The following is a 24,231-nucleotide window of genomic DNA, read 5'->3' on the forward strand; positions in this document are numbered from 1 at the left end:
CATTCATTCAGACTGTGTGTCGGAACAGTTGTATATAACTAAATGGATTTATATGGATTATGGACTTGGACACATTCATGGAGAATTCAAGCCGGGACCACGACGCTTCTCAAAGGGTTGGCTCGACACGCGAGTCGCAACGGCTCTCCAACTCGTCTCGTAGTGACCGGCGCAGCAAACAAAGTGAGTCTATTAATAGCCCGTCCGTCGGCGCCGGGCATAAGAAGTTAATTACTGACAGAAATGTATATCGACGATAATTATCGATATCGAGTTATATGAAAATAATTTTATAATTTTATTGCGATAACGTTTTTGGCCATATCGCCCAGCCCTACATCGCACCCCTACTTTTCAACGTGCACCCTCATCAAGAATGTGACTTGCATACCGTCGCCCTGTAACGCTCCACGCCCCAAAAACGTTGGGTCCTACTCACGAGTTCCACTGTCTCGATTCCAAGCAGCACTAGAGAGAGAGAGTGGAAAAACATGACTCGCCCCCACCACCCCCATCGGTCCCAGAAAGCCAATATTGCCAGAGAATAAAAGAAAAGCATAAAAATGACAGATGAAAGGATATTTTCCATCCCTACCAAGGGAAGGGGCAGATGAGAGGAGAGGAGAGGAGGAAAAGAAAGGAGGCCGATAAACAAAGAGAGTTTTGTATCAGTTTAAACCTCAACCCTCGAGTCTCCTGGCCAGGGGAGCCACGAGAGTGGGCCACATTGCGTGGTGGAATGTGTGTGTCTTTGTGCATGTGTGTGTGTGTGTGTGTGTGTTTAGACTTTAGAGGCAGTGTATTCTTTGGTTAGGACATAAACTGTAAACAATACATGTAAAAAAATAACACACACACACACACACTGAAGATATGCACACAATAATCCCTCTTAATCTGACATAATAGGTCAGAAACAACATCTAATGTTGAAGCATTAGCCATAATAGGTTTGTGGGCCATCAGTGGAATATGCCTTAAAACAGAAAATGAAAAGGGCAGCGATGTGGGGGAACAGTTCAGTAGTCATGTGGGGGAACAGTTCGGTAGTCATGTGGAGGAACAGTTCAGTAGTCATGTGGGGGAACAGTTCGGTAGTCATGTGGAGGAACAGCTCAGTAGTCATGTGGAGGAACAGCTCAGTAGTCATGTGGAGGAACAGTTCGGTAGTCATGAGGAACAGTTCAGTAGTCATGAGGAACAGTTCAGTAGTCATGTGGAGGAACAGCTCAGTAGTCATGTGGAGGAACAGCTCAGTAGTCATGGAACAGTTCAGTAGTCATGTGGGGGAACAGTTCAGTAGTCATGTGGAGGAACAGTTCAGTAGTCATGTGGGGGAACAGTTCGGTAGTCATGTGGAGGAACAGTTCAGTAGTCATGTGGAGGAACAGTTCGGTAGTCATGTGGAGGAACAGCTCAGTAGTCATGTGGAGGAACAGCTCAGTAGTCATGTGGAGGAACAGCTCAGTAGTCATGGAACAGTTCAGTAGTCATGTGGAGGAACAGCTCAGTAGTCATGTGGGGGAACAGCTCAGTAGTCATGTGGGGGAAAAGTTCAGTAGTCATGTGGGGGAAAAGTTCAGTAGTCATGTGGGGGAACAGCTCAGTAGTCATGTGGAGGAACAGTTCAGTAGTCGTGTGGAGGAACAGTTCAGTAGTCATGAGGAACAGCTCAGTAGTCATGTGGAGGAACAGCTCAGTAGTCATGAGGAACAGTTCAGTAGTCGTGGAACAGTTCAGTAGTCATGTGGGGGAACAGCTCAGTAGTCATGTGGAGGAACAGTTCAGTAGTCGTGTGGAGGAACAGTTCAGTAGTCATGTGGAGGAACAGTTCAGTAGCCGTGGAACAGTTCAGTAGTCATGTGGGGGAACAGCTCAGTAGTCATGTGGAGGAACAGCTCAGTAGTCATGTGGAGGAAGAGTTCAGTAGTCGTGGAACAGTTCAGTAGTCATGTGGAGGAACAGCTCAGTAGTCATGGAACAGTTCAGTAGTCATGTGGAGGAACAGCTCAGTAGTCATGGAACAGTTCAGTAGTCATGTGGAGGAACAGCTCAGTAGTCATGGAACAGCTCAGTAGTCATGTGGAGGAACAGTTCAGTAGTCATGGAACAGTTCAGTAGTCATGTGGAGGAACAGTTCGGTAGTCATGTGGGGGAACAGCTCAGTAGTCATGTGGAAGAACAGTTCAGTAGTCATGTGGAGGAACATTTCAGTAGTCATGAGGAACAGTTCAGTAGTCCTGTGGGGGAACAGTTCAGTAGTCATGAGGAACAGTTCAGTAGTCATGAGGAACAGTTCAGTAGTCATGTGGAGGAACAGTTCAGTAGTCATGAGGAACAGTTCAGTAGTCATGAGGAACAGTTCAGTAGTCATGTGGAGGAACAGTTCAGTAGTCATGAGGAACAGTTCAGTAGTCATGAGGAACAGTTCAGTAGTCATGTGGAACAGTTCAGTAGTCATGAGGAACAGTTCAGTAGTCATGTGGAGGAACAGTTCAGTAGTCATGTGGAGGAACAGCTCAGTAGTCATGTGGGGGAACAGCTCAGTAGTCATGTGGGGGAACAGCTCAGTAGTCATGGAACAGTTCAGTAGTCATGTGGAGGAACAGTTCGGTAGTCATGTGGGGGAACAGCTCAGTAGTCATGGAACAGCTCAGTAGTCATGTGGGGGAACAGCTCAGTAGTCATGTGGAGGAACAGTTCAGTAGTCATGGAACAGTTCAGTAGTCATGTGGAGGAACAGTTCGGTAGTCATGTGGGGGAACAGTTCAGTAGTCATGTGGAGGAACAGTTCAGTAGTCATGGAACAGTTCAGTAGTCATGTGGAGGAACAGTTTGGTAGTCATGTGGGGGAACAGCTCAGTAGTCATGGAACAGCTCAGTAGTCATGGAACAGTTCAGTAGTCATGGAACAGTTCAGTAGTCATGGAACAGTTCAGTAGTCATGTGGAGGAACAGTTCAGTAGCCATGGAACAGTTCAGTAGTCATGGAACAGTTCAGTAGTCATGTGGAGGAACAGCTCAGTAGTCATGGAACAGTTCAGTAGTCATGGAACAGTTCAGTAGTCATGTGGAGGAACAGTTCAGTAGTCATGGAACAGTTCAGTAGTCATGTGGAGGAACAGTTCGGTAGTCATGTGGGGGAACAGCTCAGTAGTCATGGAACAGCTCAGTAGTCATGTGGGGGAACAGCTCAGTAGTCATGTGGGGGAACAGCTCAGTAGTCATGTGGAGGAACAGTTCAGTAGTCATGAGGAACAGTTCAGTAGTCCTGTGGGGGAACAGTTCAGTAGTCATGTGGAGGAACAGCTCACTAGTCATGTGGAGGAACAGTTCAGTAGTCATGTGGGGGAACAGCTCAGTAGTCATGTGGAGGAACAGCTCAGTAGTCATGTGGGGGAACAGTTCAGTAGTCATGTGGAGGAACAGCTCAGTAGTCATGTGGGGGAACAGCTCAGTAGTCATGTGGGGGAACAGTTCAGTAGTCATGTGGAGGAACAGCTCAGTAGTCATGTGGAGGAACAGCTCAGTAGTCATGTGGAGGAACAGCTCAGTAGTCATGTGGGGGAACAGTTCAGTAGTCATGTGGGGGAACAGCTCAGTAGTCATGTGGAGGAACAGTTCAGTAGTCATGTGGGGGAACAGCTCAGTAGTCATGTGGGGGAACAGCTCAGTAGTCATGTGGAGGAACAGCTCAGTAGTCATGTGGAGGAACAGCTCAGTAGTCATGGAACAGCTCAGTAGTCATGGAACAGCTCAGTAGTCATGTGGAGGAACAGCTCAGTAGTCATGTGGAGGAACAGCTCAGTAGTCATGTGGGGGAACAGCTCAGTAGTCATGTGGGGGAACAGCTCAGTAGTCATGTGGAGGAACAGCTCAGTAGTCATGTGGAGGAACTGCTCAGTAGTCATGGAACAGCTCAGTAGTCATGTGGAGGAACAGTTCAGTAGTCATGGAACAGCTCAGTAGTCATGTGGAGGAACAGCTCAGTAGTCATGTGGAGGAACAGCTCAGCAGAACAGCTCAGCAGAACAGCTCAGCAGCAGCCAGCCACGTGGAGGAACATAGTTTCACAGAAAATAACCAAATGTTTTGTCGAACCATGTATGAGTTATGCAGTGATGCGGCCATCAGAAAGGTAAACAGACGCATCTTTTCAGCGTATGGAAACAATCCTTGGTGGTTCATCGTCAATAAACAACGGCTGCGCAGACGCCGTGAAATTAAATTCGCTTTTTCCAATTTCATTTTCGGTTGCCATTAGTAAAGTGGTTCAGGAGGTGGGGCGGTTGTCTGGTAATCAGAAGGTTCCCCGGTTCGATTCCGGCTCCTCCCGGCAGCATGTCGAAGTGCCTCCACTGTCGGTGGGTAATGGGTGAGTGAATGGGTGAATGTGAGGCATAAGTTGTAAAGCGCTTTGGATCAAAGTAGGGATGCACCGAATATTCAGCCACCGAAAGTTATCGGCCGAAAATGGTTAAAAAGGCATTTTCGACTTTCGGCCAAAAGGGTTTTAGCACCGAAAATATATCACAGAATGTCAAAGAACAGGGTTACGTAACGTTCGTAACCTAAAGTGTTGTTGTGTTGACGTAATACAGACTTTGTGCAACGTATAACGTGAGCAGCTTGGCAGCTCTTCCTGCGTTCTGCAGCCAGTGATAACTAACTCCTCTTGGGAGTCGCGCTGTTTCTATGTAAACTCCGCGAGCAACGCATCAAATAAATGCATCTTTAACATGCTGTATATCCTCGCCATTACTATATGCCCGTCGCGGTTAAAACCTTTTGAACTAACGTTAGCGTTAATCTAGCCAACAACGCTTCCGGTCCTCTTTCACTCGTCTCTCGTAAGGCCTAAAAAAAATAATGGTTTGTTTCCGGTTGCCGACCGACCCTGCCGATTTAGGTGCGCCCCAATATATATATATATATATATATATATATATTTTTTTTAATAAAGTTTCATAGAAATCTTAGTCAAACCTTTAGTATTATGGATCAAGTCAAGTCAAGAGTTTTAATTGTCACGGCATACAAGTATACAATGAAATGCGGGTGGTCTTGCCCGCAACGATGTGCAATACAGTGGTACAACATATAATAGAATCCAATAAAAAAACAACATTGTGCAATAAACAGGTAATGGATATTAAACATGCTGGCAGAGTACATGCATCCATGTTGTTGTGAACATTTTAATTAAATAAAGAAATTCCCTATCCATAGTCGCCGTGGGAAAGAATAAAATAAAAAAAATAAAAAATTCCCTACCTACCCATGGCCTTAACTGACAACCAACAGGAAACAAACAATATTTTTTGTTATACCTAAGGTACGTCATCCCCCGCTAAGAGTCACTGGAGATGTAGTAAATAGTAGTCCTTCCATAATTCCATGAATTATGACAGTAGCCACTACAGTAACATCATTAAGTCTGCTATAAGCTATTATCCCTCTCATGTGTGTGTCTTTATGCAGATCTTTATGCAGTTTTAAAGCGCCTTGGCTTTGTTCTGAATGCACTTTGTTGTAGTTATCCTACAGAGAAAAGAAAATGCACATGACTTTAATGCACATTTTGTTGTATGCAAAGCAGGGTTTCCGTTAGAAATAATTGTTGCCGGCCTCAGTGTCCGGTAGATTTCAATCTACCGGTCAAATGAGAGAAATTCCAGTCAGAGTTTATTGAGCTTAAAAACAATTGATAGGCATGCTATATAAAGAATGACATCCTCAAGGCATGTAGATTTATAATATTTTAACTTAAAACTAGGCTACTTTTGCGTATACAGTCATTATATTCCAAATAAAATAAGTCCCGAGACTCCGTGCTGCTGCAGACTTTAAATCGAATAGGTGTGGGCAGTCGCCCGACATTAATAAACAGCAGTCTGTTATAATCACATTTTTATGAGCTAACGAATTCCGTTATATTGGACATTTGTATTAATTATATCAAGCGAAGAACTGAGAAATTTGGCCGAGAGAGACGGCAACATTATCGTGGGTTTGCGTGATGACTCTCTCCACCTCCCAACGACTTATTTGCGAGAGTATGACGCTGCAGAGCAGCAGATTCAGCTGTTTTCAGGCTCTATCTGGGGACCGCTCAGCAGCGCCCCCCACCCAACAGCTGAATTGCCAATGGCTGAATTGGAGTACTGCACTGTGCCGGCACTGCTGGTGTGCAGCTCCGGCTCTGCAGCTGCATGCAGTCGCAAATCTAGCAGAAAGCTCCCGCTGACAACATTATTATACCTGCTTGGTGAAGCAACGATGAAACAAATGTAATGATTGTTTCGTTCATCGCATAGGCCATTTAATTTAATAATCAAATTGTGCTTAGAGGGAATTATTTTCACCCGACATTATGACCGGAGAGATTAAATATGTCGGACTTCAACAGATTTTGCCGGTCAAATACCGGTAATTACCGGCTAACGGAAACGCTGATGCAAAGAGAAAATGTTTAAATTGTACAATCTTTCAGCAGTCAGTCTGGAATTAATGTATGCATTCAAAAGTGCTGAATAAATGTTTTATGGGCCCATAAGTGATTATTAATATTATTTAAGTAAAGTTTTGCCATAATCATGTCTTTTGCCATAATCAGGTAGCTAAAAAAAAATTAATACAAAAAAAAATATTATATATATATTTATATTAATCATTTTCGGCCTTTCGGCATTCGGCATTCGGCCAACTGTTTCGGCCAAGAATTTCCCATTCGGTGCATCCCTAGATAAAAGTGCTATATAAATGAAGTCCATTTACCATTTATAAAGTAGGCTAAACATATGGGGGGGGGGGGCAATTAATATTATTTATTCAATAATAAAGCGTGTGAGGTTTGTCTTTAGATCTAAGAATGTTGAACAACAACAGAGTTGTTGTCAGTCGTGCACACACACACACATTGCAATGACAACCTGTGTGTGTGTGTGTGTGTGTGTGTGTGTGTGTGTGTGTGTGTGTGTGTGTGTGTGTGTGTGTGTGTGTGTGTGTGTGTGTATGGGGGTCTACTGACCTGTGGCTCCACAGATCAAGGATAGGGACATTCCAACCCCACAGCCCTCACACACACACACAAACACAGCACCCATACTCCAGGCGATCCACAGGCTGATCAACTCATGATCATGACTCTCAGTCACTCTCTCTTCTCTTTTCTGTCTTTCGCTTTCATCAGTAAACTATTGTGTGTCCGTGTGTTTGGGGTTAAGTGAGGACAGTTACAGCAGAGTGTAGGGAGAGACATGCACACAACCAGACGACAGTAGCTTCCATATCTGATGGCACCCTCATCTATCCCCTGCTGAGAGGGATACTGCTGGGAACTACCTTTACCAGAATGTACGGCTGAGGGGCGACACGCACACACCATGTTTACCAACTAACAAGACATTTTGGTTGCATACCTTGGACCACATGTCAAAACATTCTTTCACAGGAGCCCAGATTTCTGTTACAACAATGTCAGGGGGAGCTGGGTATGGGTGGGTATATATGAGAGAGAGAGAGAGAGAGAGAGAGAGAGAGAGAGAGAGAGAGAGAGAGAGAGAGAGAGAGAGAGAGAGAGAGAGAGAGAGAGAGAGAGAGAGAGAGAGAGAGAGAGAGAGAGAGAGAGAGAGAGAGAGAGAGAGAGAGAGAGAGAGAGAGAGAGAGAAAGCAAGATATAGATAGATCATGGGGAGAGGGAGGGGGGAGGGAGAGAGAGGTGGGGGGGAGAGAAAGAAAGAAAGAAAGAATGAGAGATAGATGGGGAGAGAGCAATGGGATGGAGAGAGAGACAGGGGGAGAGATGGGGGAGAAAGAGACAGGGGGGAGAGAGAGAAAGAAAGAAAGAAAGAAAGAAAGAAAGAAAGAAAGAAAGAAAGAAAGAAAGAAAGAAAGAAAGAAAGAAAGAAAGAAAGAAAGAAAGAAAGAAAGAAATATAAGATGGGGGGGAGAGAGAGACAGAGGGGTGAGAGAGATAGGGGGAGGGAGAGAAAGAGAGACAGGAGGGGGAAAGAGAGAGGGGGAGAGAGAAACAGGGGGAGAGAGAAACAGGGGGAGAGAGGGGGGAGATATAAGACATGATATGGAGAGGGAGGATGATGATGATGATGATGGGGAGATCAGATTACCACCTCTTGTTGTCGTCTGTTTCTGTGCATGAGGCAAATCAAATTCCTGACTGTTGCTATGTTTTGGAAAAGGAATGCTTTCCGGGTAATGCCTCCACAAGAAAGACGACTGCAATGCCTAAGAAAGTAATGATGATGGGGGGGGTCCTTTCTGCCCGAGATAGAAACAACAAACTCCTTTCTTTAATGAACCAGTCTCCTGGGAGGCAACCCATCCACAGCAGCACATCCATGATAAGAGTCAGCAGCTTTGTTCTGTTGCTGGAAGGGCCACATGGGAGCTGGGTTCGGGGGCCAATATACATCAGAGCAGCGTCATGTCATCAGCTCTGTGATCGCCTCGCTCTGCCTGGGGACCACTTGTGGGGAGTAAACAGACCAGGGCCAGACTGCGTTTGTTCACAATATACAACCTTAGGATGAAACAAGCCGACGTAAGTCGTGATTAAAAAAGAATCACCTCGTATTAAAGGATGCGCCGGTATGGACATGTTGGTACCGATAACCGACGTGAACATTTCTGTTATGGAACCGATATTATCAGTGTCGATATGATCTGTATAAATAAAACAAAATTCTACTATTTTTGTACATACTGAAAGAATGTTACCCGAGTAACGTTACCCATGCGTTAGGGGTGGACGGTATAAACGGTATACGGTATAAACGGTATGAATTTGCTCTACGGTATGGATTTTGACTATACCGTGTAACCGGTAGTGCAGCTCTAAAATAGCAATGACGTCATGTAACCACAGCGCGACTATTTCACTCGCATTTGCCCCTAAAAATAGATAGAATTAGTCATAGATAATAGATATGTGCGAACTGGAAAAAGTTATTTAGGAGGCTTCGCGCAGTGGGCGTGCCAGCACCTACCGCACGCATGTAAACACGGGTCTAGTAGTCTAGTGGGTCTAGGAGGACGGCGGCGTCTCCCTAAGCTAACGTTAGCTTAGCTACCGTTACAAAATGACCCAGTCAACTATTCACTTTTAGTTTAATACATGATGAGGCATTGTCTAACCGAACGGTATCTAGTCGGCCAGCTACCGATAGCTCCTGACATCAACAAACGCTCCACAAAGTCTAGTAGAGTGTATGATACCTGTTACCTGTTAGCTGTTAGCTCACGTTAACGCAAGTTAGTTCACCGTTCAAAACGAAATGTAAATAAATAATTCACTGAGGCGTTGTATTAACGTTATATATCCGGCTAGCAGTAGCTACAGATAGCTCCTGATATCAATGTCTTATAACACTGATTCGATGCGTATTCGAGCTGAGGGCTTGCTAACGTTATACCAATACAATAGGGTCCAGGTGCAGCGCCGGAGAATCCTGGCCGTAGCTCTGCTCGAGGCTACTCGAGTATAGGTCCAGGTGCAGCTCCGGAGAATCCTGGCCGTAGCTGGAGGCTAGTAGAGTACACACAGACAGTGGAGCTTGTTGCGTGGTGGCGATGTCTCGCAGATAATACAAGTACAAGTCTAATTATATAATATATATATTTTATAAAAAAAAAAATTATATTATATAAAATAAAAATAAAAAATGTATCAAAAACGATGATACCGTGATATATACCGTTACCGTCTATGCTTCAAATTATACCGTGATATACATTTTAGACCATACCGTCCACCCCTACCATGCGTGGCCAAAAAAAGATAAAAACACACGCATACTGGCAGCTAGACGGAGAAACATAATCATCAATTGTTCACACCGGTACAGTTTTGCTGATTGGACCGTTGCAATCAATAAAGAAATGACTATCACCGGCTAGGGATCAGCGTTTCCATTAGCCGGTAATTACCGGTATTTGACCGGCAAAATATGTTGAAGTCCGAATATTTAAATCTCTCCGGTCATAATGTCCGGTGAAAATAATTTCTCTAAGCACAATTTTATTATTTGAATTGTATTAAAATAGGCTAAAATTAAATAGCCTATGCGATGAACGAAACAATCATTACATGTTGCTTCACTCTGATAAAGCGCGGATGGCGCCGCTCGGATGTGAATCTTTTTTTCTTTCTTTTTTTGAGCCTGTCTGGCCACCATAACGACAAACAGGTATACGAGCGAGAGAGAGATGGCCAAAACAAGCTAAGCTTAACAAATATTTCATGAAACCAAGCACAAGCAGGTCTAATAATAATGACAACGAAGATGAGTCTTCTGAACTTGAAGTCACAGAGACCGCTGATGCCGTGGTGAAAGAAAACAGAAACAGAAATGTCGAGCGTTCAGGCCCGAGTGTAAAGTTTAATTCTCCTGGCTGAGGTGCGACATTATATCCACATTTTCCAGTTCACTGATCCAGCCAGGGTTACCACAGTTCATTCTGGAACCTCAGATCCCCGCTGATCATGGAGTTCTACAGTATCGCGTTGGATCCATACACGTATCGATTTTTTCGAATGGTGATCAGGAATTGGAATATACCAGTTGGATACCATCTGATGTCAGGTAAGGACTCTATGTTATCAGTGTTAGGATAATCAGAGTAAGTTTGATGAAGTTATAAAACGGGGGCTTTTCTAACTGCTCTAAAACGGAAACGACGCGATAAACAGCCTTGACAGCACTGACTGGAAAATAGTCTTTGATAATGCGATGGGCAGATTAGACACATAGCCATAATTTAAAACATAGATTAGGCGATATTAACGTTAACATTGGCGCCGATTGTGGCATTCAGCCGGTAAAAAGGAAAACCAGGCTGACCGGAATTTCTCGAATATGTCCGGGGATAGAAATCTTGCAGGACACCCAGACCGGCACGAATATGTTCTAACGTAAACGCTGCTAGGGATGACCCCCGGACCCCGGTTCTAAACGGGAACCGGTACTATATTAGAAAAGACCGGAGTATTTATAAGCTCCGACGTCATCGGTACTTGAGAAATTATGGAGTTTTTTTTTGAGGAATTTAAACGTCGCAAACTAATCTTGTTGGCCGTTTTCTATATCTCTCCTCCCTCAGTCTCTCTCTGCCTGCGCGAGGAGCGGGCTGTGCTGTGCTCACACACACACTCACACACACACACACGGGTGCTGTTGTAGGCTACAGAGTACAGACAGCTCTGCTCTCATCATGGCGGACAGAACGAAACGTTCAAAAGTCTGGGTCTATTTGACTAAAGTCGATGCGGACAACGCTCGTTGCCACAAGTGCAACAAGTAGGGATGCCCCGATCGATCGGCCACCGATCGTTATCGGCCGATAATCAGTATAAATATGCGATCGGGGAATTCCGATAATGAGTCATATTCGCCGATCGCGGAAACTGATCAAGTGGATATCTCACTCGCTTGTCTCAGACGCACAGGACCTGCAAACTGCTCCTCCTCCCTAGCCCCGCCCGTACCCGTGTAGAGTTTGTAAACACAGAGGAGGCGGACCTCCTCTGCTGAGTCTAGATAGTGCATTCGACCTGAGCTAACGTTAGCTACCTAGCTATCGTTACTGTTTAAACAAAATTACCCAGTCAACTATTCACTTTTAGTAGGCATTGTCTAACGGTATTTAGCCGGCTAGCTACTGATAGCTCCGGATATCAACAAATGCCCCAGGAAGTCTAGTAGTCCATGTTGATATCTCCGTTAGCGTGCGTTAGCTTGCGTTAGCTGACGTTAGTTCACAGTTCAAAACTAAATGTCCGATTGAACTAAATAGTTGTCTTAACGTCATCTAGCCGGCTAGCAGTAGCTACAGATAGCTCCTGATATCAATGTCTTATAACATTGATTGAATGCGTATTCGAGCTGAGGGCTTGCTGAATGTGACAGTAGTAACGTTATACCAATAGGGCCCAGCTGCAGCGCCGGAGAATCCTTTTTGGAGCTGGAGGCTACTAGAGTACACAGACAGTGGCGCGGTTTGCAGATAGCGAGCATTTTGACTTGTTGCGTGGTGGCGATGTCTCGCAGATAATACAAGTACAAGTCTAATTATATAATATATATATTTTATATATAAAAAAAATTATAAAATAAATTTTAATTTCTTTTTAATCAAAAACGATCGGTATCGGATCGGTATTGGCCGATATGGCTCACGACGATCGGTGATCGGTATCAAAAAACGTGATCGGGGCATCCCTAGCAACAAGACATTTGCCAGTAATGTATAAGCGCTGGTACTTGTCAATGTGGCTGGCGGGGAGCTAACGTTATTAGCCTGAGCTCCGAGTAGAATAATGGCTGACAATCCGGAAGTAAATAAACGAACGAGAGCTTCCGATTGGTGGTAAGAAGAAGAGGTGGGTGCAAGCGGTGTGACGTAATTGGCAGATCGACTGTCAATCAAAATAGTATTGTATGACTCCAACTTTATCTTACATTTGTTGTTAATTATAAAAAGTCTATAATTCAGACACATTTAAAACATTGCTGCTGCTGTTGCTGCTGAAGAAATAATATTTATTTATATTTATATAGTTATATAAAAGAATAATAAAGCAATGTCGATTCTGTTCTTAATTAATTGTTTTTTTTCTTGCAAAATAATCAAAAAGAACCGATAAGAGTATCGATAAAAGTACCGAACCGTTAAGCAGTATCGATAAGAGTAGTGGTATCGATAAAATCCTAACGATACCCATCCCTATCGCCGGCTGATATAGGTTTACCGATATATATATATATCTGCCCAGTTTTGCAATGGATAATGATCACCAAGATATTATGCATCCCTAACCTCTTAGTGTTCGGTCACCCGGAGATTCAAGAGTGTAATATTGAATGCCCAGGTGGGGAAATGGGGATATATCCTACCGCTGAATGGGCGAAGACTGAAGGGTCCGGTCTGTAAACGGATCAAACGCTCACACAGTAGCGCCTAACGCTGAGCGGTAGTCGTCAGTGCTGGAAAGTAACTGCTGTACATAATTTGATGCACTAACAAAACAAACATTTCAATTAATCAAAGGGTCCTGGTGTCGTTTTTTTTTTTTTTTTTTAAACTTTATTTTTTAGCGTTTATCGCTTTTCTGGTCAAGCATGACCGACAGTTGTAGGGTGAAACGGGAGAGAGAGCAGGGGGAGACATTCGGCAAATGACGGCGAGTCCGGGAATCGAACTCGGAGTCAACCAGATCCGTGACGCAGCACGGAGTCCCGCGACGCAGCGCGGTAACATGGTGTGCTACTGGAGCACCCCCTGGTGTCGTTTTTTACTAGGGATGCACGATAAAAAAAAAATGTATCCACTTTTTCTCCCATTTTTTATATGTTCTCCCATCCCAATTTCGTATCATCCAATTCAACCCTCCCCTGTCACGAACGCTGTTTCTTGCCTCCCACAAACCGGCTGCAATGTGGACTAAGTCATACATAGCACAAATCCCCTCCGGTACTTGAGGTAACAGCAGTCGCATCTTTTCACCTGCGCAGCTCGATCTCTCAGTGGCGAGGAGTAACGCGTGGGAGGCTCACGCTGCCCCCGATACTTCCTGATTCCACTGCGCAGGCGCACCAACCGACCTGTAGGAGTCGCTGTCCACAATGCCCGATCCCCACCAATCAGTTTCCCACCCCCTAATACGGCCAATGTGTATTAGTACGGACGACCAGCTAAACTGAAAGCAAATGTGGAGCGCTGGGCTCGAACAGGCGAGCCCAGCGTCTCCAGATTTCGTGGCGAGCGTCTTGCCCACTACGCCACGTAGCCGCCCTAGGGATGCACGATAATTATCGGGCCGATAATTATCGGGCCGATATCAGCAATATCGGCCCGATATTGACGTCAATTATGACGTCATAATAACGTTATTAATAGCTCCAATAATATAATATATTTTTTGGAAAAAAAAAATGCCGTGTGGGTGAATTGGAATGAAGAGCGTTTGTTTTGACTGTAGGCTCATCCCGTTTTGCCAGTACTGTGGTACAACTGACAGCGTGTGGTTTAGGAACAGGGCGTTTTACACAAATCCAGCGCTCCCTTTCTTGGCTGTGACGTAGCCACGTAAGTTTCTGAATCAGCGCGGACGTTAAAACAAAGATGGCCGCGTCGGTACTCGGAATTTCAGAGGAAAAAGTTTGCTTGCTATTTGTAATAAATGCAATGCAGAAGTTCCACAAGGAGGGAAAAGGGTCATTTCTGTCAAACTTCTTTAATTTAGCAAACGACTCTTCAATAGCTGGCTTTGGATTCACAGCAGCTTCTAGCTTCTAGCTTCTAGCTTCTAGCTTCTAGCTTCTAGCGTCGTAGGCTTTTAACACCATCATAGCGGTGGTGATGCCGCAGGTGACTTGTTGTGGTGGTGATGTGTCCACTCAAAGCCTTTTTTTCAAGGCTCCGCTTTGAAAAAAGAAGAACAAAAAGCTTTGAGCGTCTTAGGTTGGATGTATTACAAGTTGTTGACGGATTGTGAATTTTCATTTGGAAAAATAAATATGGTCACTTTATCAGTCAAAACTGTTGTCTTGGCTTTTGTTTCTGTTGTCTGGTTAGGTCACATTTAAGTTGGTGTTAAGTTATTGTCCTGGGAAGTCTTTTTATGTATTATTATTGTATTGTGATATGTTTTGTTTCATGTTGAAAAAAAAATAAGAAAATATATATATACATTAAAAAGAAAATTATAATACAATAAATATCGGTTATCGATATCGGTTATCGGCTTGAGGAGCATAAAGTTATCGGTATCGGTGTCAAAATCAATATCGTGCATCCCTAGTTTTTACATGGGTCAAATGCAACAGTGATCTACAGGGAAATGGCGTTCATTTCGTGTGTGTGTGTCCCCCTCCCCACCCCCCAAAAAGCTAGCATGATCGCGAGTAGAGCCAAAGTACATGGTCGGATATAATATCATATTACAATATGAATGAATTAAGTTTATTTCGAGCCATTTAGCATGTACAAAAAAAAACACACACAAATCAAATGACAATATGATCTCTTCTTTTGGTATAATGATATGATTTGTTTTGTTCCAGAACAAGTTACACTGATTTTGTAACAACAGTGTCATGGTGCAGGTTTATGTAGTCCATCCATCCTCTTCCAATCAGCATTACAGCTTCTCCAGAACACTAACTGCCCTGTGCCATTCTAGCTGGAGGGAGGACTTCCGTTTTTACTATTTCAAGTATTTCTACTTTTACTCAAGTAAAGGATTTGGGTACTGTACTTCTCTCTCCCTCTGTGTGTCTCTCTCTCTAGTCTCTACCTTATCATACCCGTCTATATCAAGACAGGCCATCCATGAATAGATTTCCCGAACTGATAAAAACATGAAACATGCATTTATTGCTTTGCCTGAGCAGATCCTCCTTCCCAACAACAACACAACTCCACAAACGGTATCTCGCTAACCTGATAACAAGTGGGACGTCCCGTCGCCACATACTAATAATCAAGCCTCCCCGGTTAGTGCCCCATGTGGGCCACTGAGACAGCCAGCCAGTCAGACTCAGTCAGCGAGCTGGTCACTCAGTTAGCCAGACGCTCATATATTGATAACAGGTTCTGCTGTCTGCTAGGCTTCATGAACCATAGAGGCACAGAGAGGCTAGAGAGGCTAGAGAGACTAGAGAGACTAGAGAGGCTGGAGAGACTAGAGAGGCTGGAGAGGCTAGAGAGACTAGAGAGACTAGAGAGGCTGGAGAGGCTGGAGAGACTAGAGAGACTAGAGAGGCTAGAGAGGCTGGAGAGACTAGAGGCACTAGAGAGAGGCTAGAGAGACTAGAGAGGCACTAGAGAGAGGCTAGAGAGGCTGGAGAGGCTGGAGAGACTAGAGAGGCTGGAGAGGCTGGAGAGGCTAGAGAGGCTAGAGGCACTAGAGAGAGGCTAGAGAGACTAGAGAGGCACTAGAGAGAGGCTAGAGAGGCTGGAGAGACTAGAGAGGCTAGAGAGGCTGGAGAGGCTAGAGAGGCTGGAGAGACTAGAGGCACTAGAGAGAGGCTAGAGAGACTAGAGAGGCACTAGAGAGACTAGAGAGGCACTAGAGAGACTAGAGAGAGGCTAGAGAGACTAGAGAGGCACTAGAGAGAGGCTGGAGAGGCTAGAGAGGCTGGAGAGGCTAGAGAGACTAGAGAGGCACTAGAGAGAGGCTGGAGAGGCTAGAGAGGCTGGAGAGGCTAGAGAGGCTGGAGAGGCTAGAGAGAGGCTAGAGAGGCTAGAGAGAGGCTGGAGAGAGGCTAGAGAGAGGCTGGAGAGAGGCTGGAGAGGCTGGAGAGAGGCTAGAGAGAGGCTAGAGAGGCTAGAGAGAGGCTAGAGAGACTAGAGAGGCTGGAGAGGCTAGAGATGATAGAGAGGCACAGAGAGGATAGAGATGATAGAGAGGCACAGATAGGCTAGAGATAGGCTGGAGAGGCTAGAGAGGCTAGAGAGAGGCTAGAGAGGCTAGAGAGAGGCTAGAGAGGCTGGAGAGGCTAGAGAGGCTGGAGAGGCTAGAGAGAGGCTAGAGAGGCTGGAGAGAGGCTAGAGAGACTAGAGAGACTAGAGAGGCTAGAGAGACTAGAGAGGCTAGAGAGGCTAGAGAGGCTAGAGAGACTAGAGAGGCTAGAGAGACTAGAGAGGCTGGAGAGACTGGAGAGGCAGGAGAGGCTAGAGAGAGGCTAGAGAGGCTAGAGAGAGGCTAGAGAGGCTGGAGAGGCTAGAGAGAGGCTAGAGAGGCTAGAGAGAGGCTAGAGAGGCTGGAGAGGCAGGAGAGGCTAGAGAGACTAGAGAGAGGCTAGAGAGGCTAGAGAGGCTGGAGAGGCAGGAGAGGCTAGAGAGGCACAGAGAGGCTAGAGAGGCTAGAGAGGCTGGAGAGACTAGAGAGGCTAGAGAGGCTGGAGAGACTAGAGAGACTAGAGAGACTAGAGAGACTAGAGAGACTGGAGAGACTGGAGAGGCTGGAGAGACTAGAGAGGCTGGAGAGACTAGAGAGGCACTAGATAGAGGCTAGAGAGAGGCTGGAGAGGCTGGAGAGGCTGGAGAGGCAGGAGAGACTAGAGAGACTAGAGAGGAACAGAGAGGCTAGAGAGGCTAGAGAGACTAGAGAGGCACAGAGAGGCTAGAGAGGCTGGAGAGACTAGAGAGGCACAGAGAGGCTAGAGAGGCTGGAGAGGCACTAGAGAGAGGCTGGAGAGACTAGAGAGACTAGAGAGGCACAGAGAGGCTAGAGAGGCACTAGAGAGAGGCTGGAGAGGCTAGAGAGGCACTAGAGCCTGGACATCATCTAGGAGCTATGGAGTTTTGGCCCTAAAGCATCGTGACAACAAACAAAAAATTTACTTAGCCTAAATGACTGGCTGTCTGGCTAACTGACTGACCAGCTTGCTGACTGAGTCTGACAGACTGGCTTGTCTGGCTAACCAGCTTGCTGACAGACTGGCTGTCTGGCTAACTAGCTTGCTGACAGACTGGCTGTCTGGCTAACTAGCTTGCTGACAGACTGGCTGTCTGGCTAACTAGCTTGCTGACTGACTGTCTGGCTAACCAGCTTGCTGACAGACTGGCTGTCTGGCTAACTGGCTAACCAGCTTGCTGACAGACTGGCTGTCTGGCTAACCGCTTGCTGACAGACTGGCTGTCTGGCTAACCAGCTTGCTGACAGACTGGCTGTCTGGCTAACTGACTGACCAGCGTGCTGACTGAGTCTGACAGACTGGCTTGTCTGGCTAACCAGCTTGCTGACAGACTGGCTGTCTGGCTAACTGGCTAACCAGCTTGCTGACAGACTGGTTGTCTGGCTAACTAGCTTGCTGACAGACTGGCTGTCTGGCTAACTGGCTAACCCCAGCTTACTGACTGACTGGCTGTCTGGTTAACTGGCTAACTGACTGACCAGCTGCCTGGCTGGCTAACTGGCTACTGCCCTACTAGTTGAAAGATCAATTAGTCAACTGGACGACAGGGACGACAGGACTGCTTAAGGCTTACTGTCCGACTGAGTGACTGGATCCCCTTAAGTACAGCCATGTGATGACGGTACAACTAATTATTCAGCTATGAGACTGTTTCACACCATTAGGGGTCACAGCGTTAGCTTCCTGTGTAGCTTCCTCCCGAAGCAAGTCTCCCCCAGCTTGGGACAGATGGGCGGCCACACTATAGTTCAAGCTGACTCAACTGCACGCTCTTGAATTAGTGGGAGAAATTACATTTCTACCAAAATACGGAGTGTAACATGCGTCTTCAATACGGTTACACACTCCCACCATAATCCAAGCGCAGCGCAAGGCGCACACACACACACGCACACACACACACACACAGACACACACACACGCAGTAGTGATTTGTTATGCTACTAGTGGAATGTTGACCAAATGGCTTATATCCCAACTCTGTCTCCGGCTACAAGAGGAGCCCCTCCCCCTACAACAACACAGGCTGCACGCACACACACGCACACACACACATGCACACACACAGGTTGACTTAAAGGGGCACTTCACCAAAAAACAATGCTTTATTGTAGGGGTGGACGGTATAAACGGTATACGGTATAAACGGTATGAATTTGCTCTACGGTATGGATTTTGAGTATACCGTGTAACCGGTAGTGCAGCTCTAAAATAGCAATGACGTCATGTAACCACAGCGCGACTATTTCACTCGCATTTGCCCCTAAAAATAGATAGAATTAGTCATAGATAATAGATATGTGCGAACTGGAAAAAGTTATTTAGGAGGCTTCGCGCAGTGGGCGTGCCAGCCCCTACCGCACGCATGTAAACACGGGTCTAGTAGTCTAGTGGGACGGGACACGGGAGCTGTCGGCGTCTCCCTGAGCTAACGTTAGCTTAGCTACCGTTACTAAATGACCCAGTCAACTATTCACTTTTAGTTTAATACATGATGGGGCATTGTCTAACCGAACGGTATCTAGTCGGCCAGCTACCGATAGCTCCTGACATCAACAAACGCTCCACAAAGTCTAGTACTAGAGACGTGTATGCTACCTGTTAGCTCACGTTAACGCAAATTAGTTCACCGTTCAAAACGAAATGTCCCATTGAACTAAATAATTCACTGAGGCGTTGTATTAACGTTATATATGCAGTAGCTACAGATAGCTCATGATATCAATGTCTTATAACACTGATTCGATGCGTATTCGAGCTGAGGGCTTGCTAACGTTATAATACCAATACAATAGGGTCCAGGTGCAGCGCCGGAGAATCCTGGCCGTAGCTCTGCTTGAGGCTACTAGAGTATAGGTCCAGGTGCAGCTCCGGAGAATCCTGGCCGTAGTACACAGACAGTGGAGCTTGTTGCGTGGTGGCGATGTCTCGCAGATAATACCAGTACAAGTCTAATTATATAATATATATATTTTATAAAAAAAATAAAAATAAAATTATATAAAATTAAAAAAAAAAAATTTATCAAAAACGATGATACCGTGATATATACCGTTACCGTCTATGCTTCAAATTATACCGTGATATAAATTTTAGACCATACCGTCCACCCCTACTTTATTGTTTAAACAGCCATTTATTTTGCGCATAATCTCACACATCAAAAAACTCAAAACAGTTTTGCACAAAATTAGTCCGACAGTTATTGAGAGTAAATTAGATTGAATATGGCCACCGGTGATGTCATCTGGGACATTGAATACTGAAATGATGTGTAGAAGAGAAAATAGCAATACCTTGTCTTATAGCGACTGCTAACTTATCGAGCTGTCCTTTTTTTTGGACATGTCTGCTAACCAAACACATTGCTCTTTTGTTTATAAATCCTGTTTTTTTCTTTGTTCTTTTTTAAATGTTTTTTTTTCCTTTAAGGATTTTTTTTTAATTTGTTGTTAAGATTGTTTGGTCTGACGGATCAAGACACTGTGAGTTGTTTGAAGAAATAAGAAGAATAACATGTCCAAGAAATTAACTTTTCATTCATTCATTCATTCATAAATTAACACAAGACAAGGATTCAACGGCCATGAGAACATCACTGGCGGCCATATTCAAACTAATTTACTCTGTCAAAACTAAATTAATGTGTGCAAAACTGTTTAGCGTTTTTTTGGATGCGTGTGAGATTATGAACAAAATAAATCAGCATCTGATCAATCGAAGTAATAATCGACAGATTTATCCAATATCAAAATTGTTGTTAGCTGCAGCCCTAATTTCCAGTAACTAACTCGTACAACATTATATCGTTAATAATGGCCGACCGATAATGACGTCCACTAAGACCATAATGACAGATTATTACACTTATCAACTGAGGAGGGGCTGCTGGCGTGTGTGTATGTGAGTCTGAGTGTGAGTGTGAGTGTGTGAGTGTGTGTGTGAGTGTGTGTGTATGTAAGCGTGTGTGTGACTCTGAAGCTGAAGGTTCTTCTTTCTTTTGCTGCATTTAAAAGTATGATCTCCGACCACTGTGTGTCGACTTGTAACCGTCTTAGCAGATTTTGTATAGTTTATTCTTGTTTATTGTGCCTATATGTCTTACGAGTTTAAATAAAAGTAGGACATTAAATTAAAATGAAGTGTGTGTGTGCGAGTGAGAATGTGTACAGGCTAGTTACCCTTCGAGTGAGTCAACCTGTGTGTGTGTGTGCTCTCAGTCTCTCACACATGTAACTCATGAGCTAACTTGCTTGCCCCCCCCCCCCGCCTCTTCACACCAGCCAACATACATTACGCAGCCTGAAGCACAGACAGCACACTCGTAACACCATGAATGAAAGTCACCCACTGCACCTCAAAGTCTGTGCACAATGTGTTAATTCCACCTGCATAATCTCTCCTCTCATGTCTCTGACTCATCTCTCTCCCGCCTCTCTCCGTTATCCCTCTCTCTCACCTCTTCCTCTGTCTGTCTGTCTCTCCCTCTCCTAACCTCTCTCTTGCTTCCTCTACCTGTCTCTCTCTCTCTCTCTCTCTTCCTCTGTCTCTCTCTCCTTCCCTCTCTCTTGCTTCCTCTACCCGTCTCTCTCTCTTCCTCTGTCTCTCTCTTCCTGTCTCTCTTCCTCCATCTCTCTCCTGCTTCCTCTACCTGTCTCTCTCCTTCTATCTCTCTCTTCCTCCGTCTCTCTCTCTTCCTCTACCCATCTGTCTCTCTCTTCCTGTCACTCTCTCTTCCTGTCTCCCTCCCTGTCTTCTCCTTCTCCCTCTCTTTCTACCTCCCTCTCTGCCTATCTCCCCCTTTTCTCTCTCCACCCCCCCCCCCCCCCCTCTCTCTCTCTCAAGGAGCACAGAGTATCATGACAGACTGTATGCACTATGCAGCTCATGCAGACACAGAAAACCACTGTGTGTGTGTGTGTGTGTGTGTGTGTGTGTGTGTGTGTGTGTGGAGAGAGAGAGAGAAATGGAAACTATTCTGCTGCCAAAACTAAAACACATTATACACACACTCATCTCTTTCATACCTCCCTCTCTCAAGTCTCAACCTCTCGTCCTCTTCCTCCTCCCCTCTCTTCTGTTGGAGGTCCTGACACTTAATCATTAAACCGTGTTTTACACAGTTTCCTCATTCTGCAGTTAGTGCCCGGCTCGGTGTGTGTGATAAGTAGCCACAACAGCCAGAGACCACTGTGTGATTTTTATCTCCTTCAGCAGAGTCCCAGTAACCTTTTCCCAGGGGTCTGTGTGTGTGTGTGTGTGTGTGTGTGTGTGTTTCCAGATGACTGATCCAGGCCTTTCCATTCCCTGCTGCTGAATACAGATGTCACTGACCAACACAGTTACACCAGGCTGCACAAGTTTACAATGAGTGGGTGAGAGAGGGAGGGAGGGAGGGAAAGAAAGGAGGGCGAAAGAAAGAAACTGCATGGCAGTAGGCAAACGTTAAGTTCTGAACGGAACAGATATAGGCCGTCTACACATATGATGCATACCCCTGCACAGTGCACTGCACACACACACACACACACACACACACACACACACACACTAATTACTTGCAGTAATTCAAACACACACACCCCACCCCCGCGGTGTGATACCGTGAGAAAAGGGTCGGGTAGGAAACGTCGCCCCTTGCTTCATCACTGACTACCGGCCCGGACATAGCCGGTTACGGTACCAGCCCCGGTTAACCTCGTGTCAAATCCGAACAGCGAATGAGTTTCTTATCGCCCCCTGCAGCGGGAGATAAAAAAAAAAAGAGCCGAAACTAACCTCCCAGGGCACTGAGGGCAGTCATGCATAAATAACAATAGACCACTCTATGCGCGTAATGACGACGAATGTATCATCCCCCACTATTCTTCTAATCGGACTGGATCGAAAATGTTGTTGTCTCATCACAGTCTGCAAAAGGTTAATTCAATAAGAGGTCAGATTTGGCTGCTGAATATTAAAAGTAGGCTGTTGTGCATGGGCTAAATTAGTAATAAAACGAGTGGATTTGATTAATAAATTAGCTTTAGCTCAAACGATTGGATAATGAAACTATTACTAGATCAAAAGGTTTCATGGAGGACAGTGACAGCTGACATATCTGACTACCAGCCAACCGGGCCCTGCCTTGTTGCACCGGATATTTGCTTTAGTCTCGAACAATAAATCACAATTTATAATAGTGCCTTTGAATGAAGCGGAACAAGGTTGCGATCTGATCGTTCCTAAAGAAAGCCACACAGAAGAAGAAACATCTGCACGGGCGAAAAGGCGCAACACAAGAGAAACGTTTTGCATGCAGAGAAATGTTGCTTTTTAGTTTGTATATTGTGTATAGTGTGTTTGGTCTTTATTCTTTTTGTTTCACTGCATGAAGCACACTTTCAGGAGGGTCATACAGAACTAAGCATTGCACTGTAGTGTGTACGTGTGTACCTTATTATATGTGACAAATAAAACATTTGAAACTTGGAACAAAGCACTGCTCAGAGAGTCACACTGCGAGTAAACACTGTCTATCAGAATGTCATGTTATGATGAATTGAAAATGGGGGACCCTGATGTAAACAAGACGAACGTCTTTCTCTGGTCTGCATCCCCTTAACAATTGTATGTATTGAGCTGTACTACAGTATTGGACCCATTCTGCAATCTGTTAATAAAGTTTTCAATCAATCAATCTCTTGTCTTTGTTGGGGTTTGGTAAAAAAAAAAAAAAAAAACACACAAGACTCACTTTAGTGATGGTGAGGGGCTCGCCGTGCTCCAGCCCTCCCTTCAGCGTGAAGCCCCAGGGCGCGCCCCCGGTCAGCTGGACCTGGATGTGGTTGAACGACACGAGTTGTTCCACCGTTTCCATTCTCTTTCTCTCTCTTGGCTCCCGCTCCCGCTATCCGCGCTCGGTAACAGCGGCCGAATAATAATCAACGCGCTCCTCCTTCCACCGGCGTCGGTGGCTGCGCTGCTGCCCGACTCTCCATCACTATTCCAACCACGAATGCAATGCATGAAGAAGGAGCCGAGTGTGTGTAACTGGAAGAGGCGAGGGGGAGGGCAACAAAAAAAACTTCTTCCAAAGTGAGGGAAGCCTGTCCCACTATTCGAGTGTGAGTGACACGATCAGCGGCCAATGGCGGAGAGGTTTGCCCAGGGCCATCCAATGGGGAGTGTCCAGGGGAGGCACCACAGGGTATATTACCCATAGATATCTATAGAACACTGGATAGCTTAAGGCGGAGTCACCAGCGTCACTGAACCGCCGCCATCTTGGGAGGGTCAGCCTTGAGAGAGTGAGTGAGCTGCACAGACAAAAATACTCGTAACTCGCTGAAATATTGACGGATTTACAAACGGGTTGGTTTGCTATAAACAGCAAAGATGTAGTTATGATACTGCATACTTATAAAAAAAAAATTAAAGATGTTTTTTTTTTACAAACCGCTTGAATCATAGCGCATAGCCACGTTAATAATGCTTGTAATAAACCAAACCGTTTGTAAATCGGTCAATATTTCAGCGAGTTAAGTATTTTTGTCTGTGCAGCTCACTCACTCAAGGCTGACCCTCACAATATGGCGGCGGTTCAGTGACGTCGCTCTCCATTGGCCGGCAGGGCCGGCAGCGCGGGCAAGCTATCTAGTGTTCTATATATATCTATGATATTACCGACCGCCGTTTGTATCAACGCCAGGCTCTAAACGACAACTTCGGCGAAGTGATTGTATCAACAGAGAGTCCGCCGCCCCTTCATTTGAAACCCGAAACCCGCTACTTTAGTAGCCGACCCCGT

The 24,231-nt window shown here is 45.3% G+C and overlaps 1 protein-coding gene across 2 annotated transcripts in view; it reads right to left on the reverse strand.

The window, feature by feature from the left end:
• shroom4 (shroom family member 4) overlaps positions 1–23,412 on the reverse strand; it is a 159,403-nt gene extending 135,991 nt beyond the window's left edge. For both annotated transcript variants that reach the window (XM_084327495.1, XM_084327494.1), the window contains exon 1: positions 23,179–23,412. In XM_084327495.1, the coding sequence (XP_084183621.1) occupies positions 23,179–23,301 (123 nt within the window). In that variant the 5' untranslated portion in view covers positions 23,302–23,412. The remainder of the gene's footprint in view (positions 1–23,178) is intronic.
• Between the last annotated feature and the right edge of the window lie 819 nt (positions 23,413–24,231).

This window comes from Notolepis coatsorum (genome assembly GCF_963971535.1).
Source record: "Notolepis coatsorum genome assembly, chromosome: 13".
Lineage (NCBI taxonomy): Eukaryota > Metazoa > Chordata > Actinopteri > Aulopiformes > Paralepididae > Notolepis > Notolepis coatsorum.